At 40.6% G+C, this 20,872-nt stretch overlaps 1 protein-coding gene across 3 annotated transcripts in view; it reads left to right on the forward strand.

The window, feature by feature from the left end:
• Window positions 1-20,287, forward strand: part of LOC127621256 (prolactin-releasing peptide receptor-like) — a 63,480-nt gene extending 43,193 nt beyond the window's left edge. For all 3 annotated transcript variants that reach the window (XM_052094768.1, XM_052094769.1, XM_052094770.1), the window contains exons 2-3: window positions 10,064-10,563; window positions 19,042-20,287. In XM_052094768.1, the coding sequence (XP_051950728.1) occupies window positions 10,064-10,563; window positions 19,042-19,678 (1,137 nt within the window). In that variant the 3' untranslated portion in view covers window positions 19,679-20,287. The remainder of the gene's footprint in view (window positions 1-10,063; window positions 10,564-19,041) is intronic.
• The last annotated feature ends 585 nt before the right edge of the window (window positions 20,288-20,872 follow it).

Consider the following 20,872-nt stretch of genomic DNA (forward strand, 5'->3'; position numbering starts at 1 on the left):
TCAGTATTTATATTTTTAATGAATATTTATTTATTTATTTTTATCATCAAGGCAGTCCTTTTGGTCCAATGTACATTCAGTTTTAGCAACAGACAGATTCCTAGGTAATGCAAATGAGTCCATTTGCACCTGCCTCTGATTGAAGAAAGGGTTTTGCAATTGCGATGTGGCAATGCATATGTAACCAGAATAATTGTGTCCGTTTGATTTGGCCATGCCCCCGGGACATGCGTAATGTTAATCACCTAATTGGTACCAGGTGAGGTTGTGTGTGTGTGTATATATAAGGTTTCCGGTGGGTCTTTGGAAGCGTGTTGACTGGTGGCCGGCTGATGTAAATTTGGCAGATTTTCTCTTGCTGTAAACATCAGAGCTGTACGGGTTTAGTGTTTGGCTGTGGCTGCATTTGGGTACATTACCATGTAGGAGTAATCATGCTTTGTTGAGGGTGAGCTTTTGGCTGTACGCTTTTATGTTATTCTTATTTTAGGGCACAAAGCGCTGTGCTTTTCAACTGAGTAGTTTGATGCGGAAATGACCAACGTGCTAACAATCGGGTGGGTAAGCAATTGTTTTGTATGCACTAACCTCTGTAAAGAAGCTGTTGTTTATATGAGTTCCCTGTCTGTAACTCACTTCAACGTTGTGTACGCCCCCTCAGACCACCCGCCCCCCAGCACGCTCGTTGACTCTCGTCTGCGCTCAAGGCAACAGCGGCTCGCCTCACAGGCAGCCTGCCTATCCACTCGAGCTCGAGGTGGATTTTCACCCTACATCAAAAATAATCGTACGCTTGGTGCCCCTAGCACAGAGCTTGGATGCGTGGCTTTCACTTCCCAACTCGTCACGCTGGCTGGCCCGGACCATCTGAATCGGTTACGCAATTCAGTTTGCCAGGCCCCCTTCGCGGGCGTCCGCTTTACCGCAGTACACGGCAAGAAATGCCAAATCCCTGCATGCGGAAATCGCTACTCTCTTACTCAGATAGAGCCTGTCCCCTGAGATTAAGTAGGGTTTCTACAGCCCTTACTTCATCGTACCCAAGAAACGCGGCGGCTTACGACCAATCTTGGACTTGCGAGTTCTCAACTGGGCTTTGCACAAACCCCTGTCCTGTGGCCAGGCGTATCAGTACAATGTCCTCCCCTTCAGCATGTCTCTGTCCCCTCGCATCTTCACGAAAGTCACAGAGGCAGCCCTTGCCCCGCTCCGAGAAGTCGGCATTCGCATACTCGACTGGCTCATTCTGGCCCACTCCCAAGAGTTACTATGCGCTCACAGAGACCAGGTGCTCAGGAGTGGAAGCTGTCCCCTTCCACCTTGAAGGTGTATGTTACTGCTATCGCGGCCCACCACGACGCAGTAGACGGCAAGTCTGGGTAAGCACGACTTAATCATCAGGTTCCTAAGAGGCGCCCGGAGGTTAAATCCTTCTCGGCCAAGCCTTTCCCCTCCTGGGATCTCTCGGTGGTCCTCGCAGGCCTTCAGAGATGCCCCTTTGAGCCGCTAGAATCAGTTGGACTCAGGGCCCTCTCTCTAAAGACGGCCCTGCTGATCGCGCTCGCCTCCATCGAGAGGGTCAGGGACCTGCAAGCTTTCTCTGTCAGCGACACTTGCCTGGAGTTCGGTCCAGCAGACACATATGTGATCCTAAGACCGCAACCGGGCTGCGTGCCCAAGTTTCCTACCAAGCCCTTTAGAGACCAGGTAGTGAACCTGCAAGAGTTGCCCCGGGAGGAGGCAGACCCAGCCCCTTCATTGCTGTGTCCGGTACGTGCTTTACGTACCTACTTGGACCGCATGCAGAGCTTTCCCACTGGGTGGTGGACGGCATTTCATTGGCCTATCACACCCAGGCCGTGTACCCCCCCTTGCATGTCCGAGCACACTCAACGAGGAGGTGCATCTGGCACTGGCCAGATGCACCTCCCTGGCAGACATATGTAGAGCAGCGGGTTGGGCAACACCTAATACTTTGCGAGATTCTACAATATCAGGGTTGAGTCAGTATTGTCCGTGTTTTCTCAGGTCCGTGCCGGTAGAACTCGGTACACGCTGACAGACTGACCAGGTGGATCGCTTGCACCTAGCGCCCTTTCCCTTGGCTGAGGTAAAACTGTTCTCTCCCAGGAGATCCCATTCATTCGGATCCCTGGATGACTCCTCCCTAGCCCTGTGGGTTCGCAATTCAGTGGAGGAATTCACCGACCCAATCCACTGCAGGTACTCAAATCTACCCTGTACTGGAATAGGTGGTCCACAGGTCAGGACTCCTGCGTGGACTTCCTCCTGTGTGTATTTTCCGCGGTACGGTCCCCTTACGAGTGGACCTTCGTCTCCCTTTGGCAGTCCTCGCCATGTGTAGCAACTCCCCCCTCCTATCTACCACTGTGCCATTGTTTCCACATGTGACCATGAATGTCCCATGAGATGCATTCGCCACTCTTACCTCCCCCTTCCTGGGCAGGTGTGGTCTCCGCTGTGTCTTTTCCCCCTGAAAGAATAAGTAACTGGGTAAGACCCCCTTCGCTCAATGCATGTAAGGGCCCCAGCTGTTTCTTGCTCTATGCGGAGAAACATAGAGAGATAATAGTCCCGGCTAGGCTCGGCCCGTTCCCAGGTTGGCAAGCGTCACCTTGTTCCCCTGTTTAGGGTAGCCAGAATGATTCTGACGACTTTTATGGGGCATTGGGGAAGGGTACGTGCAGTCTGACACAGCTGGTCGCTTTTGCACGTAAAATACCTGCCTGCTCCTGTGTCAGTAGTACACGTACACGGCTCAGCGCATGGCATGATTTAAATTGGACCCCTAGTGTCGCTTCTTCGACACAGCGTCGAAGTGAGAGACAGACGGGGAACGTCTAGGTTACATATGTAACCTCCGTTCCCTGATGGAGGGAACGAGACGTTGTGTCCTCCCGGTCACGTCGCTGAGCCCAGCCACTGTGGTGGCCGGACCATTTCCGGCTCCTCAGAAAAATCCTGAATGATCTCAACGTATTTCCCCACTTTTATACCTGTATGTCCGGGGGCAGGGTATGCAAATACTGTCTGCCAACTTCTCATTGGCCTTTTTTCATAGATCAGAGGCATATTCGGCACTCAAGAGAGACCCCTAGTGTCGCTTCTTCGACACAACGTCTTGTTCCCTCCATCAGGGATCGGAGGTTACATACGTAACCTAGACGTTTCCCTCTTATCCCAGCTGAAGTGGTGCAGGTTGTATGATGTCCGAGTGTTCTCGTGGATAGACAATTGGGACCACGGCCTGGCTTTACCCTTTATTCTTGTTGACGCAGGGTTTTCGCCTTGCCCTGTTGCTTCCGTCCGCTGGACTGATCACACCCCAATTGAGCTCCTCATCGGGAGATTGTGGAATTGCGTATCGACCGCACATCGGCGCCACACCATCTTGTTTCAACTGAGCTGTGACTTCTATGTGAGTTTGTGTTTTATTTTGTGTCATTATTAGTTTTTGCTCCGATACATTGGGTAACTTTGATTCCGTCCTCGTATTCTGTCTAATGCGTGCGTTTGGTGTGATCTGTTAACAGCGAAGTGCGTGCTCGTGCGTGTGTGTGTGCATGTATGGAATTATCCCATCGTAAGTAAATTTGTTTTGTGTATGTACAGTGAGTGAATGTGTAAGGTTATTTACATAAAAGTGATTGTATTTTGTGTAGATAAAAGTGATTTATTTATTTTTGTTTTCTTGTATTTTTTTCCCTCGTTTTTGGTTTAGTTGATGTGTTTTTGTGTAATTGAATTTGGTGGTAATTGTGAAAATGTCCTTTTTCCTTTTATATGCCTCCAATCTGAGGCAGTAGCTTTCTAATTCTATTAGGGGCCGGAGCTGTGGCGGGAGAGTGCACTAACTGCTCTGGGATAATGGGTACCCTAGTTCACTGAGTGTTGTGAATCTATTTTTGTGTGTTACCTGCATATGAGCGTGGTGAATGGAGTGCACGAGTGTACGTGTGAAATTTATAGGGAAGTGGAAATTGAGCAGGTTGTTAGTTCTCTCCCTTTCATTGACTGTGTGCTCCTATGTGAACTTTATTTGAATGTGTGTCCTTGAATAAGTTACCAGACCCAATTCTATGTCCATGACTTGTGTGGTGTTGGTATGTTTTTAGATATTATTAAATCTTAATTATTAAAATAAAGTATTTTTGTATATTCACGTCTCTGCTCTATCTCTGTGGGAACGGAACTGTGTGCCCTTATTGGGTTGTTATTTCCTTGGGTGAAACTCCCAAGGTGGCGTAGTCTGTGTTTAGGGGGGGTTGTTTTTATTAATTACTGGGGTACTTGGGTTGGCCACGCGTCTCCTGACAGTGCTGGGAGACTTTGGCCCTTAACCCTTGTAGCTTTTACCCTCTTTATCATTATAAAAATATCCCCTCTCCCACTCTTTGGCGCTACACTCATTTGATTAAATCTGACTTCTTATCACATAGTATGACTTTGCATGAGTGTTTGATAATTATTAATAATAATATAATAGTTACTGCAATAATAATAATAAATATGTGCCAAAAAAGGTTATCATGAGAAAGTAGCACAGTTTGGTGACAAATTCCCCAAATTGGCAATACTGCTCTTTCCTATGCCTATGGTATAGCCCCAAGCTGAGGCTGAGCTGACTGCCCCCAGCTGACTGAATAACACAAATACATCAAGGCTTATTATGGAATTTACGAACGTATCAGGAGGCATGTTTACGTAATTACATACATTTTTAAATAAGTTAACATGTTAAAACAACAGCCCTGATAATTACCTTCATATGTTTATTACTAAAACATTTATAAGGTAAAATGCCCTGCAGAAACGTCTGTAACCACCTAGGAGTAATGACACAAATGAATTGCTTAAAAGCAAGTATGGATCAGTCTTGTATTCCAGTGGAAAATTCAAAAGACATGATTTACAAAAATGAATATGCCATTTTTGCCAATTAAACCTAACCCTAACCCTAACCCTACCCTTTTAACAATAGACCTAAAATATCTACTTAGCTCTCATTTGTGTCAATTTCAATATATACCAACAGCCCTGTCCATGGATAATGAAATATTTGTTTTCAAATGTTTTCGTGAATTTTAATATATATATATATACACTCACCTAAAGGATTATTAGGAACACCTGTTCAATTTCTCATTAATGCAATTATCTAATCAACCAATCACATGGCAGTTGCTTCAATGCATTTAGGGGTGTGGTCCTGGTCAAGACAATCTCCTGAACTCCAAACTGAATGTCAGAATAAGAAAGAAAGGTGATTTAAGCAATTTTGAGCGTGGCATGGTTGTTGGTGCCAGACGGGCCAGTCTGAGTATTTCACAATCTGCTCAGTTACTGGGATTTTCACGCACAACCATTTCTAGGGTTTACAAAGAATGGTGTGAAAAGGGAAAAACATCCAGTATGCGGCAGTCCTGTGGGCGAAAATGCCTTGTTGATGCTAGAGGTCAGAGGAGAATGGGCCGACTGATGAGAAACACGCACTACTGTGAGTGGTGGTGGCGTAGTGGCTGAAGCACAGGGCTGTTAATCAGAAGGTTGCAGGTTCTAACCCCACGGCCACCACCATTGTGTCCTTGAGTAAGGCCCTTAACTCCAGGTTGCTCCGGGGGGATTGTCCCTGTAATAAGTTTTTTATCGATTGTCCTATCGCTTTGGATAAAAGCGTCTGCCAAATGCATAAATGTAAATGTAAATGTAAATGATTCAAGCTGATAGAAGAGCAACTTTGCCTGAAATAACCACTCATTACAACCGATGTATGCAGCAAAGCATTTGTGAAGCCACAACACGCACAACCTTGAGGCGGATGGGCTACAACAGCAGAAGACCCCACCGGGTACCACTCATCTTCACTACAAATAGGAAAAAGAGGCTACAATTTGCAAGAGCGCACCAAAATTGGACAGTTGAAGACTGGAAAAATGTTGCCTGGTCTGATGAGTCTTGATTTCTGTTGAGATATTCAGATGGTAGAGTCAGAATTTGGCGTAAACAGAATGAGAACATGGATCCATCAAGCCTTGTTACCACTGTGCAGGCTGGTGGTGGTGTAATGGTATGGGGGATGTTTTCTTGGCACACTTTAGGCCCCTTAGTGCCAATTGGGCATCGTTTAAATGCCACGGCCTACCTGAGCATTGTTTCTGACCATGTCCATCCCTTTATGGCCACCATGTACCATCCTCTGATGGCAACTTCCAGCAGGATAATGCACCATGTCACAAAGCTCGAATAATTTCAAATTGGTTTCTTGAACATGACAATGAGTTCACTGAACTAAAATGGCCCCCACAGTCACCAGATCTCAACCCAATAGAGCATCTTTGGGATGTGGTGGAACGGGAGCTTCATGCCCTGGATGTGCATCCCACAAATCTCCATCAACTGCAAGATGCTATCCTATCAATATGGGCCAACATTTCTAAAGAATGCTTTCAGCACCTTGTTGAATCAATGCCACGTAGAATTAAGGCAGTTCTGAAGGCGAAAGGGGGTCAAACACAATATTAGTATGGTGTTCCTAATAATCCTTTAGGTGAGTGTATATATTAGGGCTGTCGATTTAACACATTAATACAGTGTGATTAATTTTAATAAAAATAACGCGTTAAAAAAATTTACGCAATTAATCGCAATGCCCCTGGACCGTAATAAGGAAGATTCCTGAGAAATGCAAGTTTGTAGTACCACCTGTTTACTCCAGAGGGCAGTAAGTGAAACTTCATCTGTATGGCAACGCACAGTTTATACAGTGAAAAAAACAACCCTTCAGCAGACAACACAACACAAACATGTGTTACGTTCTTGTGTTCACTGACTACACTAGCTGCACGCTACACAAGCATGTCTGATGCAGGTGTACATTGACGGGTCCTTAAGCAATAATAATATCATACCTCATAATAAATCTCGAACTGATTGACAAATTCACTTGTGAAATGGATTGCTGTGAACTGTATGCCAATGATTGGCTTATGATCAATAATATGGTAGTAAACAACACATTGTATTCTAAAGCCGCTTTTGTATTGTCTTATTAATGATGAACTCTTCTGTCACAAGAATGTAATGCATTTTAATTATCTGAATATTTTTTTTATTTTATATAACTGTTCAACAAACAAGTAAATACATTATTTATTTATTTTTTAAACTAAGGGCCGTAACAAAAAGCTAATTTGTGCATAAAACTACTTTCTTACACATAGGATCTGCCATTGCTAGTTCAAAAGATGCACCCAATCCTCTGTTAATAATTTGAAAATGTCACATTAGAACTATGTAACAATGTTCGTGATGGGGTGCAGGAAGAAGGCGGGAGAAATCCAACTTAAAAGGTAATTTTATTTTTATACATTTCAGTATTTAACACACACTCAACACACACAATGTTTGCTTTTCAACAGAACTCTTTCCTGGTTCACATACATGCTGGAAGCTCAGCTTTCTCTCCTTTCACTGGCTCTTAAAAACCCATCTCCACTCTCACTGCAATGACAAATAGCTGTTAGAGACAATCATTGTCAGATGATGATCCTTTCCATTCCCATCTCCTGATCTCACTCTCCATTCACAAGCCGGCACTCAACTAAGCCCACACCACCACAAACTTCCAACAACTTGGGCTTTTTCGAACAAGTTATTGAAGAAAAATGGATGTGTGTGTGTGTGTGTGTGTGTGTGTGTGTGTGTGTGCGTTTGAGACAGAGAAAGGGAGAGCAAGAGTGATTGAACGTGTGCGATTACCTGGGTCGGTCACGCCTCCCAAGCAGAGATAAACAGAAAAGCTATAGCTTTTTACTCTATTCCTCATTTTTAGTGTTAGTTAGCTTGCTGAAGATAATTTTGCTTGTGTAAAAAATAGCCTTCTAAGCGGGGTCTTCCCTGAGTATTTCACTGTAGCCGTTAGATTCTCTCCTGCGCCATGTTGAATGTTTACATCTAAATTCTGCTCCAAATGCGGAAACTCTGGCACTTTGATCACGTGTGATTACTTTGTCTGTTGTGTCTCTCTTTGTCTGTTGTGCCTTAATGCTGAAGCTGTATTTCCCAGTTGTAGTCTAGTAGTAATCCGAGCGATCATGGAATGAGAGGCAATTGCCGATGAATTCAAGGAGACCACTTGCTGACTGGAAGCTGACTTAAATGAACGCCACAGTTGAACTCACTCATAACACAAAAATTGTCTTTTGTCACCACCTCTTGCTAAAATTTTTAATGACACAGAATTTTTTTTTTAAATGCAGTCAGATATTGGAGTTTTTTCAGTCTTTGGCGAATGTTTTCATTTATGCACTTGAGCTTGAGACTCAACAACACCGTATGCGAAGACTTCAATTGAGACTTGTTGAACTACAGAGAACAAAATGCTGCCGCTAGCATCCGAAGGCGGAGGTATGCACAAATAATGTGGGTGCATCAGAGATTACATGAGAAATCACTAAATGTTCCTTTCAGCTGTTGGAAAATTTGTTCATCCACTTGGATGAAGAGAAGTGCTTTAGTTTCACTATCTGACCAGTTTGTTGAGATTTTTCTTACTTCTGACTGGTGTTAAACGGTGCAAAATAATTGCATCATCTTCGACAGAATGTTCTTACATTAGCAAGCCTTGATTTTATACGAACTCAAACTGGTAATCTTCTGGCTCTGTTCATATATACCATCAATAAGGAAATGTATAGGTAATGATATAACTTTGCATTAAGTAAAATCCCCATAGTAAAATTTAACAGTATTTTCAAAAGGGTTGTGTTCACACATGACCTCTAAACTGGAAATTGTAGGTTATTTTCTGTAAAAGGCTGTATGTGTGAACGTGACTAATAGAAGGAAAAGATAAAAAATAGAAAACACAATTACTGCTTTTCAGGAGCTTGTTACAGGAAAGACCAAAGAGCAATTACTCCAAATCTATGAGCCATTTACTCACTAAATTATGGGGCGCTGATGAATGAGGCTCATATGCATTTCAACGCCAAACACCACATGAAATGCATGTGTGATTGTGGGAGAGATGTATCTTTGACTCAGAAAGCTCAAAAATCAAGTCTGCTTTCATTAGTGTTGTATTGTTGTTTGTATTGGCAGCACATGTGTTGAGAGGAGACTATTCTTGAGTTTTTTATACCAATAAAGTGCTACGGAAACCAGCCTTTATAAGCAAGGCAAGACTAGTTAATGAAGGGCTTATAGAAGACACTGGTGCACCTTTGATGTTCAGAAACACTGCTGTGCTGAGAAGAGTTGAGAAAAGGATGCAGCTGTTGAATAAAGTGTATGAAGAATTATGATTGTGCTCATTAAAGTCTGAAAAACTTTAAACTTCATTATGTTGAGCCAACTGAACTTTCGTGACAGTCTAGCACCTAGATGGTTCTAATTGCATGTTTGGCAGAGTTTGACACTTCACCATTCGCCCCCTCAGAACATAGTTGTCTCAGTTGGCTCACTTCCTCATCACAGACATTTCAATCCATCTGCTTCTTTGAATTGCAAATTCAAGTTGATTTGGTTATGAAAATTGGCATACTACATTTTTTTTCCATGGGAATAGACAGTGATTTATTTTGGCCAGTTTAGCCCTCTCTTAATTACTTTTATCTAAATTTCACCTTTTCTGTGCTGAAATATTTTATATTCCACTATCTATCATTTAGAAAGTAGATTTTTCTTTTTGCAGACTAATTTATAAAACAAAATTGAATGATATGCTCTTGGTAAATGTCTCTATGTGAACTACTGTAAGTTGTTTTCATGTTGACTGAGCTCCAGGTGATTCAGGTAATTTCCTTCATATAACAGAAAGGCTACACCTGATTCCAGTGAAAATACATTTAGGCTGCATCTGTGTGGCAAAACATTTCTGTGTAAACAGACTGTATATTTGCCACTTTGATGCAGCTTCTTTGCAGAGTAAAATACCTTTAGATTAGTACATTTTACCATTATTGAATTGGCAAATGAGCACAGGGACAACCTAACCAAAACATATTTCTTTGTTAATATCCCATAATCCCCACCCTTCTAGGTCTCCAAGAGGACTATTCCAACTGTAAGAATGGATGACAGTGGTAGCGATTGGATTGACAGTCCCATGCCCTCTTGTGACCTGGACAATGATACTTCGGTGAATTCCAGCATGGGTCAAATCTACGAAGTTATGCTTCAGTCAACAAACACAACTAAGCGCAACCCACAGTTTGTCGGTGTGGAGCTTCTTCAATCTTTTAAACCTCTTATCATCCCTTGCTATGCTCTTGTAGTGCTGGTTGGAGTTTTTGGTAACTATCTGCTACTTTACGTCATTTGCCGTACCAAAAAGATGCACAAAGTGACCAACTTTTTCATCGGTAACCTGGCATTTTCTGACATGCTGATGTGTGCCACCTGCGTGCCATTTACCCTGGCATATGCATTCAATCATCGAGGGTGGGTGTTTGGGAAATTCATGTGCTATCTGGTATTCCTCATTCAACCTGTGACAGTGTATGTGTCAGTGTTCACACTGACAGCAATTGGGGTTGACAGGTGAGTAACGCATTTGTGTGTATTTTGGATTGTGTTTATTTGAGAAATTCATAATTGTATCAAGATATTTTACTAGTATTGCATGTTTAATGCATGTCTATGTATTAACTACAAGAAGAAGGGCATGAAAATGCATTTTACATGTACTGTACCTGAATCTAGGGTCTTAAATGAATATGCATTTAGTGCCAAAGGGAAGTAAAAATTGTGGTCGAGAATATTATCAGGAACTGCAAGATAATACAGTACATCAGGGGTCGTCAATCTTTTTTAAATGAAGTGCCATTTAAAATTTTCTTTGTTATTCACCATGCCACATAAAGCTTTTTAAAGTTTTTTTGGTAAAAATTTGTCAGTGTATGTATGTGTTTCAAAAGGTCAGGTGCACTCGATATGATCATTTTCTACCATAACTCTGGCCCTCTGTCTGAAAGGCTTGGTTTTAGCCTAAGCACCTCCTTAAAACATCCACGCTGATATGAGCCAAAAAAATACATAGTCCAAACATACACACATACAGTATCACATCATTGAAAAAGCACCAAGACAGTCAAAGACGTCCATCTATTGCATGTTTACATACAGGTGAAACTCGAAAAATTAGAATATCGTGCAAAAGTTCATTAATTTCAGTAATTCAACTTAAAAGGTGAAACTAATATATTATATAGACTCATTACAAGCAAAGTACGATATTTCAAGCCTTTATTTGATATAATTTTTATGATTATGGCTTACAGCTTATGAAAACCCCAAATTCAGAATCTCAGAAAATTAGAATATTACATGAAATCAATAAAAAAAGGATTTTAAATACAGAAATGTCGGTCCTCTGAAAAGTATAATCATGCATATGTACTCAGTACTTGGTTTGGGCCCCTTCTGCATTAATTACTGCCTCAATGCGCGTGGCATGGATGCTATCAGCCTGTGGCACAGCTGAGGTGTTATGGAAGACCAAGATGCTTCAATAGTGGCCTTCAGCTCTTCTGCATTGTTTGGTCTCATGTCTCTCATCTTTCTCTTGGCAATGCCCCATAGATTCTCTATGGGGTTCAGGTCAGGCGAGTTTGCTGGCCAATCAAGCACAGTAATACCATGGTCATTGAACCAGGTTTTGGTACTTTTGGCAGTGTGGGCAGGTGCCAAGTCCTGCTGGAAAATGAAGTCAGCATCTCCATAAAGCTTGTCTGCTGAAGGAAGCATGAAGTGCTCTAAAATGTCCCGGTAGACGGCTGCGTTGACTCTGGACTTAATAAAGCATAGTGGACCAACACCAGCCGATGACATGGCTCCCCAAACCAACACAGAATGTGGAAACTTCACACTGGACTTCAAGCATCTTGGATTGTGTGCTTCTCCATTCTTCCTCCAGACTCTGGGACCTTGGTTTCCAAATGAGATGAAAAATTTGCTCTCATCAGAAAAGAGGACTTTGGACCACTGAGCAACCGACCAGTTCTTTTTTTCTTTAGCCCAGGTAAGACGTTTGACATTTGAAGCCCATGTCCAGGACCCGTCTGTGTGTGGTGGCTCTTGATGCAGTAACTCCAGCCTCAGTCCACTCCTTGTGAAGCTCCCCACACATTTGAATGGCCTTTTCCTGACAATCCTCTCCAGGCTACGGTCATCCCTGCTGCTTGTGCACCTTTTTCTTCCACACTTTTCCCTTCCACTTAACTTTCTATTAATGTGCTTTGATACAGCACTTTGAGAACATCCAACTTCTTTTGCAATTACCTTTTGAGGCTTTCCTTCCTTGTGGAGGGTGTCAATGATGGTTTTCTGCACAACTGTCAGGTCAGCAGTCTTCCCCATGATTGTGAATTCAACTGAACCAGACTGAGAGACCATTTAAAGGCTCAGGAACCCTTTGCAGGTGTTTATCTGATTAGAGTGTGACACTTTGAGCCTACAATACTGAACCTTTTCACAATATTCTAATTTTCTGAGATTCTGAATTTGGGGTTTTCATAAGCTGTAAGCCATAATCATCAAAATTATATCAAATAAAGGCTTGATATAAAATCTTACTTTGCTTGTAATGAGTCTATATAATATATTAGTTTCACCTTTTAAGTTGAATTACTGAAATTAATGAACTTTTGCACGATATTCTAATTTTTCGAGTTTCACCTGTACATGCAATTATAGCGCAGATGAGAGAAAGAACGTGTTTGTGCTCAAAACAGCAAGACCCAGAGCAGCTGATGAAACCGAATGGTCTCTTCTTTTTGTAACATGACATTGTGTCTTATAAAAGCAGTGCCATTCACATGACAGTGGTCAAAGACATCTGTCTAGTGCATGTTTATATAAAAAAATTATTCAAATATTCCCTTTGGTGTTCAGGAATTGTTAGGCCATGCTCTTCTCTCATTGTTTATGTTGTTTTGCTGTAGAGATTTTCATGAATGAATGGGCCCCCAGATGACGTAGGGTAGTCAGAGAAGTAGTGAACAGCTTGGTTTCAATAATAATAACTTTTATTTATAGGCGCCTTTCAAGACTCTCAAGGACACCTTACAGACGTAATCAATTTTACAATAAGAAAAGTTAAAAACCTAAAATCACATATAAAAATGTGCATTATCATAGGAATATATACAGTTATAAAGAAGAGTTATTTGTAGTAACCTAATTTAAAAAGGTGGGTTTTGAGGAGGGACTTGAAAGTGGAAAGACGATCACAATTACGGATATCTGGCGGTAAAGAGTTCCAGAGTTGTGGAGCAGCACTGCTAAAGGATCTAGACCCCATACAAATCAGACGAACAGAAGGTATCACAAGAGAGAGAGAGGAACAGGATCTAAGAGTGCGGGTAGGAGAATATATATGAATAAGATCTAGAAGATAGGAAGGTGCTAGGCTATGAAGAGCCTTGAATGTCAATAATAGAATCTTGTAATCAATACGAAGTTTAACAGGGAGCCAGTGAAGTTGTTGAAGAATAGGAGTTATATGGGCAGAGTTAGTAGTTTGTGAAATAATCCGTGCAGCCGAGTTTTGTACCAGCTGTAATTTATACTGAAGTTTTTGTTGTAGACCAAATAAAAGGGAATTACAATAATCCAAACAGGACGTGACCAGAGCATGTACGAGAGTGGTAGAGCTGTGAATTGAGAGGGAGGGGCGAAGACGATTTATGTTGCGCAAGTGGAAATAAGCAGACCGGGTAATATTATTTACATGTGCTTCAAAAGAAAGAGAGCTATCCAGAATGACACCCAGACTCTTTAACTTTCAGACAGGGAAGTACAGTGGAATTGTCAATGGTCAGAGCAAAACCATTCAATTTGGCAAGATTCGACTTAGTACCTACAAGTAGAACCTCAGTTTTATTACTATTGAGTTTGAGAGAGTTACAAGAAAACCATGATTGTATTTCAAGTAACCAGTTATGAAGGGAAGACGGTGGGAGAGAAGAATTTGGTTTGGTGGAAATATAGAGCTGGGTGTCATCAGCATAGCAGTGAAAGTGAATTCCAAATTTCCTAAAAATATTGCCAAGAGGTAGAAGATATATTATAAATAGGGCTGTCAATCGATTAACATTTTTAATTGAATTAATTACATGATGTCCCGATTAATTAATCGTAATATAATATATACAAAATAAACAAATATTCAGATAATTAAAATGCTTTACATTCTTGTGGCAGAAGAGTTCATCATTGATAAAGACAATATAAAAAGCAGCTTTAGAATACAATGTATTGTTGATCATAAGTCAATCATTGGCACACAGTTCACAGCAATCCATTACACAAGTGAATTTGTCAATCAGTTGGAGATTTATTATGAGGGCTTGTTTAAGGACCCATTAATTTACAGCTGCCTTAGACATTTTTTTTTTAAACAAGCCAGGGGTACATAGTACACAATACTACAGCTGTATTTTACAATAATACCAAGACATTATATTCATTACATAGTGCAATGTTTTTCAATGCTTTGGAGTTGTTGGAGGTACAAAGAATATTTAAATAATATTTCAAGTCTTAACAAAAAAGTGCAAATAGGGGCTTTATAGACATAAATTTACACTTATGTATTAAAAACTTGGCAAGAAAAATAAACAGATTAATCAGAAAATATTAACTAAAGTTATCAAATCTGTGAAAACCAAATAAAACGTCTTTATAAAGCAAAGAAAAACTAGTTAAAATAGAGGTACGTACAAACAAACAAAGTTTTCATCTACAGCATTACAGAAGGAGCAAAGTGGATCTATTTCAGGGAGCATGTTTCTTAAATAAAGATTGACTGGGTAAAAACGGTGTAACAGTTAAAAGGACACATCTTTAACCTCGTTGGTAATTAAATATGTATGAGGTAAAGACCGTACGACCTGTGTCAGACATGCTTGTGTCGGGTCTCGGGTGTGTTGCGTCATAAAAATAAAATGTTTAGGTCACTGTGTCGAGTTAAATATAGTTTAATACTCAATCTTTAAACACATCTTAAGATCCCTTAAAGATCGCATTTGCGCTCCATCAAGTGTTTTGAACGCAATAAATTGTTTTCTTCACTGTATAAACTGTGTGTTGCTCACACAGCTGGAATTTCAATTACTGCCCTCTGGAGTAAACAGGTGGTACTACAAGCTTGAATTTCTCAGTTAAGCATTGCGATTAAAATGCGTTAATTTATTTAACGCGTTAATTTTTGTCAAATTAATCGCACGTTATTAACGCGTTAAATCGACAGCCCTAATTATAAATAATAAAGGTCCCAAGACAGATCCCTGTGGAACACCAGTATTTTTCAATCATTTATTTTATTGCATTGGGGATTAAGTATTGAGTTCTGAAATTTACAGTATGTTTTTTTTAGTAGAATCACCTCTTATATGTCAAAATTGTCTGAAATATTAAATATTTCTTGTTAATTTTTTGTAATACAATTATCAAAATCTTCCAGGTTTATTGTGAATCAGACTTTTGAACCGCACTGTGTGTGTTTGTTCTTTTCCCTTAATAATCTAGTTTTATTTTGAGAGTCGCTGTCATCAGGCCCGGCTGCTGCAAGATATAAGGTGTGCCAAATAGTTGGAGGGGTGGGTGGAAGTGTGGTTGCCAAGGTGCACCAAGCTTATGATTGGGTTTTCCAGGCTGGAAAATTTACCACCAGAAGTTTATCAAGGATGCAGTTTTTTTCTGCAGAATCTCATGCGAATACATATGTCAAATAATCCTTCCATTAAGCCACCAAAACTAATATATTAGGAACAAAATAACAGTGTATTTGTAAAAGAAAAAAATATTTGTGACTGCAGATTTACAGAGAGGCAGAGACTAGCTATGTGTTGATTTGAGTGACATTGGCCACAGTTAATCGCCTAAATTTTCATTCCGGAATACAGGAATTACTCCAGCAATTGCGATGATTGACAAGTGAATGCGGTTGTCACTCCCGTAAATTACGAAACTGTGTACAGAATTATTATCTGCACTTAAGAGTGAACTGAAAACTGTATGTAGCTGCAGTGTGTATGTGGCCATTATGACCTGCACTGTTTGCCACTTGGGATGTCAAAAGCACCAAGTCTATTCTCAAAAAAAAAAAAAAAAATGTCACGATACCAGTATTTCTGCAGTACCGGTAGTACTAAGCACCGACTCAATTCGATAACCACGTCTGACTGATGCACAACTGCTTTCAAATGCTTAGTCACAAATTTGACATATTTGGAAAATTACAACAATTTAAATGAATGAATGCACAATTACATTACAATTAGTCATTTAGCAGACGCTTCCAAATCGACTTACAAATCAGGAACATAGCAAGCAATGTGTCATACAAAAGTCAACAATATCTGCAGTATCGCACTGCCATTTTCTCAGAGAAGCAGGAGTAGTATAAAAGCTAGCGCAGAAGAAAGATACAGACAAGCAAATGTTTTTTTATATATATTATTATTAGAATTATTACATTATTAAAAAATTGTGATTATTAAACAGTGAAAGGCTGCAATCTTAGTCAGTAATCTCAGTCTGCATGTGCTGCATGCTTCAAAGTGTATGTGTGAAGCAGGCTACCTTGTTTAAGTTTCATTCCATGCACTAAATGTCTGATGCACACATAAAATTGGAAAACGCTTTCTCAACCCACTAAGCGCAAAACTTATTAGCTGGTTTGATGGAACTTCAGCGAGAAGAAGCACACCAGATTTGTATCAGTCCGCCTGGAAACAGAATAGCGTTCACAAGGTTCTGTGTTGATAGAATGAGTGCTTTTGAGGACAAAATAATCACCAGATTTGTCCAAGTTTCATTTGAAGCACGTAACAGAAAGAAAAGCAGATTTGCCTGAGCGGAACTGAATATTCTGCTTTGTTTACCAGGTTATGTCTGCAAAATACTCGTTGATGAGTTTTACATACACTCTCTACATCAGGGGTGACCAACCCTGCTCCTGGAGACCTTCCTGCAGAGTTTAGCTCCAACACACCTGCCTGTCATTTTCAAGTAATCCTGAAGACCTTGATAAGCTGCTTCAGGTGTGTTTGATTAGGGTTGGATCTAAACTCTGCAGGAAGGTAGCTCTCCAGGAGCAGGGTTAGCTAGCTCTCACGTGGCTTTATTTAAATTTAAGAAATTATATTTCTCTGATAACCCCGCCCCTAACCAGCAAATGATGACTATGCAGACTGTGACTGATCGCTTTACAAGTCAGTTAGAGGGCTTTTCTCTCTAACTGGGCAGTTCTTGTCCAATTAAAGCAGCTATAGATCCCAGACCTTTGTCGTTTCATCAAAAGTTTAGCTACGCGAGACTTCTCATACCCTGAAAACATGCTGTGCATGTTGTACTGCATGTCATGCATGCTGTTTATGTTGTAGGGCAGGAGTTCTCAATGGGGGCATTTAAAACAGGGGAGAACCCTGGTAAGAGGGAGAACCAGGACTGTTCCCGGTGGGCCGGCAATGAAATGGGGCAGAACATCTGCGATAAGCTGAAATAGGCAGCAAAATGGCGCCACGACATGCCGAAGGGGGCCGGGGTATGCTGAAAAGGACAGTGACCCAACTGGGTCACAAATGGGGGCATTTATCAGTCATATATCAAATAGATTGTCAAGTTTTTCTTTGTATAAAAACTTTTGTCTAGACTCGGAATATTAGCCTACGAGTTCTCCATTATATGGGTATGCATTTGAACCATGGTTCATCTGATTCTGAACTGACATCTTGACGCATCTGAAGCATCTTGATTTGCAGCGTCAAATAGACATGCAGAGTCACGACCTTCGCTAATGCACCTGTATTGCTCTGTAGTTGGATTCAGCTCAATTGACAGAGCAGGTGCGTTTCTACTCGCAGACTGGTTCGTGCTCTTAATCATGCAGCGCTGCGAGATCCAGTGAAGCATGGTGCGAGACGCGGAAACCATTTGAATTCGGCACAGAATTCTACATCACCACCCTTGAATTTAATATAGTAACACTAACTGTACTTTAGGCAGAAATAGATTCATAATACATATTATCATATTACACATACATCAGCTCTATTAAATTTGTAATAGGCAACATAGGGGAGTGAGGGAATATCATTTTTGAAACAACTTATAAATGTTTATATTTTGCTTTTATTGTTTTTAAATTGGTTTAGGCCTATGGTTTATAATTACAAAAAAGCCATAGTTTGTTTTATAGAAATCAAGTTACATCTAACCATGGTAGTAAAAATCCATATTCCATGTACTTACTCTGGTAAAACAGTTAAAATAAAATAAAAAACTATGGTAAATTTTCATAAGGGCAAATGCAAAATACATGAAAAATTAAATTAAGAATAAGAACCTGATGAAAGGAGTCCCAATGGAACCCTCCGTCCTCCCCACAGCCTTCGCAGCTTGACGACTGGTACCTCGGCTCCGGGCGCCTGTTCCCTGCCGGAACATACTGAGGTTATTCTGAGGCCACGACCGGGCTATGACTGGGCTAAGGTTCCTACGACCCCCTTCAGGACCCCCGACAGACGCATGCCCGCTTCCCTTTATACCCGTATGTCTGGGGGCGGGACATGCAAATTCTGTCTGACAATTTCACATTGGCCTTTTCTCAAGTTCAGAGGTACGCGAGGCTCCCAAGGAAGACCCCTTGTGTCACTTCATTCAACACACCGTCTCGTTCCCTCCCTCGGGGAACAGAGGTTACAACAGTAACCATGACGTTATGGTCTATGTTTTGTCAGGTTCAGGTCATTATATACCTAAATTCTATATCATTTTTGGAAAAATGAAAAGAGTGACAGATAAAAAATAGTGCTAAGTTATACTGTAACCTAGTTGTTGTCAACATTTCACAAAGTATGTGGTAATGAATAGTGTTTTCTAAATCTTCAATTTTCGGTGGAGGAAAATGGTTATCTAGTGTGAATGAGAGGAGAACATGCAGTGAAAATAATGCTTTTCAAACGAAAGGTATAAGTGTGGATGTGGCCTTAAAACTGTCATTTCAAATTGCAGATACTACGCTACAGTTCATCCTCTGAAGAAGCGCATCTCAGTTCTGGCCTGCACGTATCTTCTCTCTGGCATCTGGATTCTCTCATGTGGTCTTGTAGCTCCTGCTGTGGCCCACACCTACCATGTAGAGTTCAAAGATGAAGGTTTCACCATCTGCGAGGAGTTCTGGATGGGTCAGGAACGAGAGCGACTAGCCTACGCCTATAGCACTCTCTTCATAACATATGTTCTTCCTCTCTCTGCTCTCTGCATTTCCTATTTGTGCATTTCTGTCAAGCTTCGCAATTGCGTGGTGCCAGGTTATCGTACCCAAAGCCAAGCTGAAGCCCAACGGGCTCGGAAACGGAAGACATTTCGCCTGGTGTCATTGGTCGTTGCCGCATTTGGGATCTGCTGGCTGCCAATAAGCGTTTTCAATGTTCTTCGGGATATTGATATTGACCTGATTGACAAGCATTATTTCTTGTTGATCCAGTTGTTATGTCACTTATGTGGAATGAGTTCTTCTTGCTGTAACCCTTTCTTGTACGCGTGGTTACATGATCGTTTCAGGGCCGAGCTGAGAAAGATGTTTACTTGCCATCGCCGCATTGGGATACCTGCTAACAACTGTGCCACAGCTAGTGTGGTCCTCTGACCGAAACAAACCAGGATGTGAGTTCAAAGACATCTGTAACCACAGAGACTAATAGATGGCTTGGTTTACAAGCTTCTTTAATGGAGTACGTGTTCACGTCGATCCTGGCTAACTTAGGATTCCACATATCTGTAAGGTTTCTCCACATTAATTTTGTTATCGGTGGACACAAACAGATGGTCTTTCTTGGGTGTAAAAGCCATGTCTACTGGTAATATACAGAAAGAGTGGCTGGATTAACCATCAAGGTTCACCATACATTCTGTGATTTGGGTATGGGCGACCTACCCAACATACAATTGTGCTTTTTGACTCAAAGAAATTGGTTTTAGATGTTTGTTTCAGGTATGCAGTGAAGGTCGCAGATGAAAATCTGCAACAGAAGCATTTGATATTCACCCAACTTTCCAAAACATGGAATGCTTCAGATTTGGTAGTAAAGCAAGGATTTCATAAATGTGTCTCAGATGATTGAACAAATAATAATTTAAACATGACACGATGTATGAGATGCCATTGCAGAAATAATTGCATTACATTTTTTCTCAACAGCATATTTAAAAAATATTAAAAAGGACAGCCTAAAAAGACATGCTATATTAAAACTCTTTAGAAATTCATTATTTATTTATTTATTGTAACTGCAAGGCTTCTCAGGAAGGTACCAGTAATTTCATGCATATTCTACAATTTGCAGAAATATAGAAATATTGCAGAAAAACTTGATTTGAAACAAATTGTTCAAAACTTTGTCTGGATAGGCAAAAACATATTTCAAATGGTTTTGAATTATTCATTTAGTTCCTAAGAGAAACCTTTGAGAAGCACAGTGCTGAGTTAGCTCTGGTTCATTTTAATTGAAAACATTATTTCCAAAAGTTGCTGTATTAAAAGTAAATGCAGGTATGCAGTAATCTACTAAAAATCAGCTTTACATTAATAAGTCATGAAAGATATTATTTATAATTTATTTGTATTTCCCTTGAAGAGTACAATATGAATGCAGTGGCTTACTAAATGCACCATAAAACCTTGTCTGCAATAATATGACTTTATGGAAACTCTATGTAATTGAAATGATTTATTATTTAATCATAGAATTTAATATGTATAATACTGAATTCTTTGTTCAATAATAAGCCCTTTGAAAAGCAAGAAACTAAATTAATAAGAAGTGCCAGCAAGAATCAAGTG

This window comes from Xyrauchen texanus, chromosome 27 (genome assembly GCF_025860055.1).
Source record: "Xyrauchen texanus isolate HMW12.3.18 chromosome 27, RBS_HiC_50CHRs, whole genome shotgun sequence".
Classification (NCBI taxonomy): Eukaryota; Metazoa; Chordata; class Actinopteri; order Cypriniformes; family Catostomidae; genus Xyrauchen; species Xyrauchen texanus.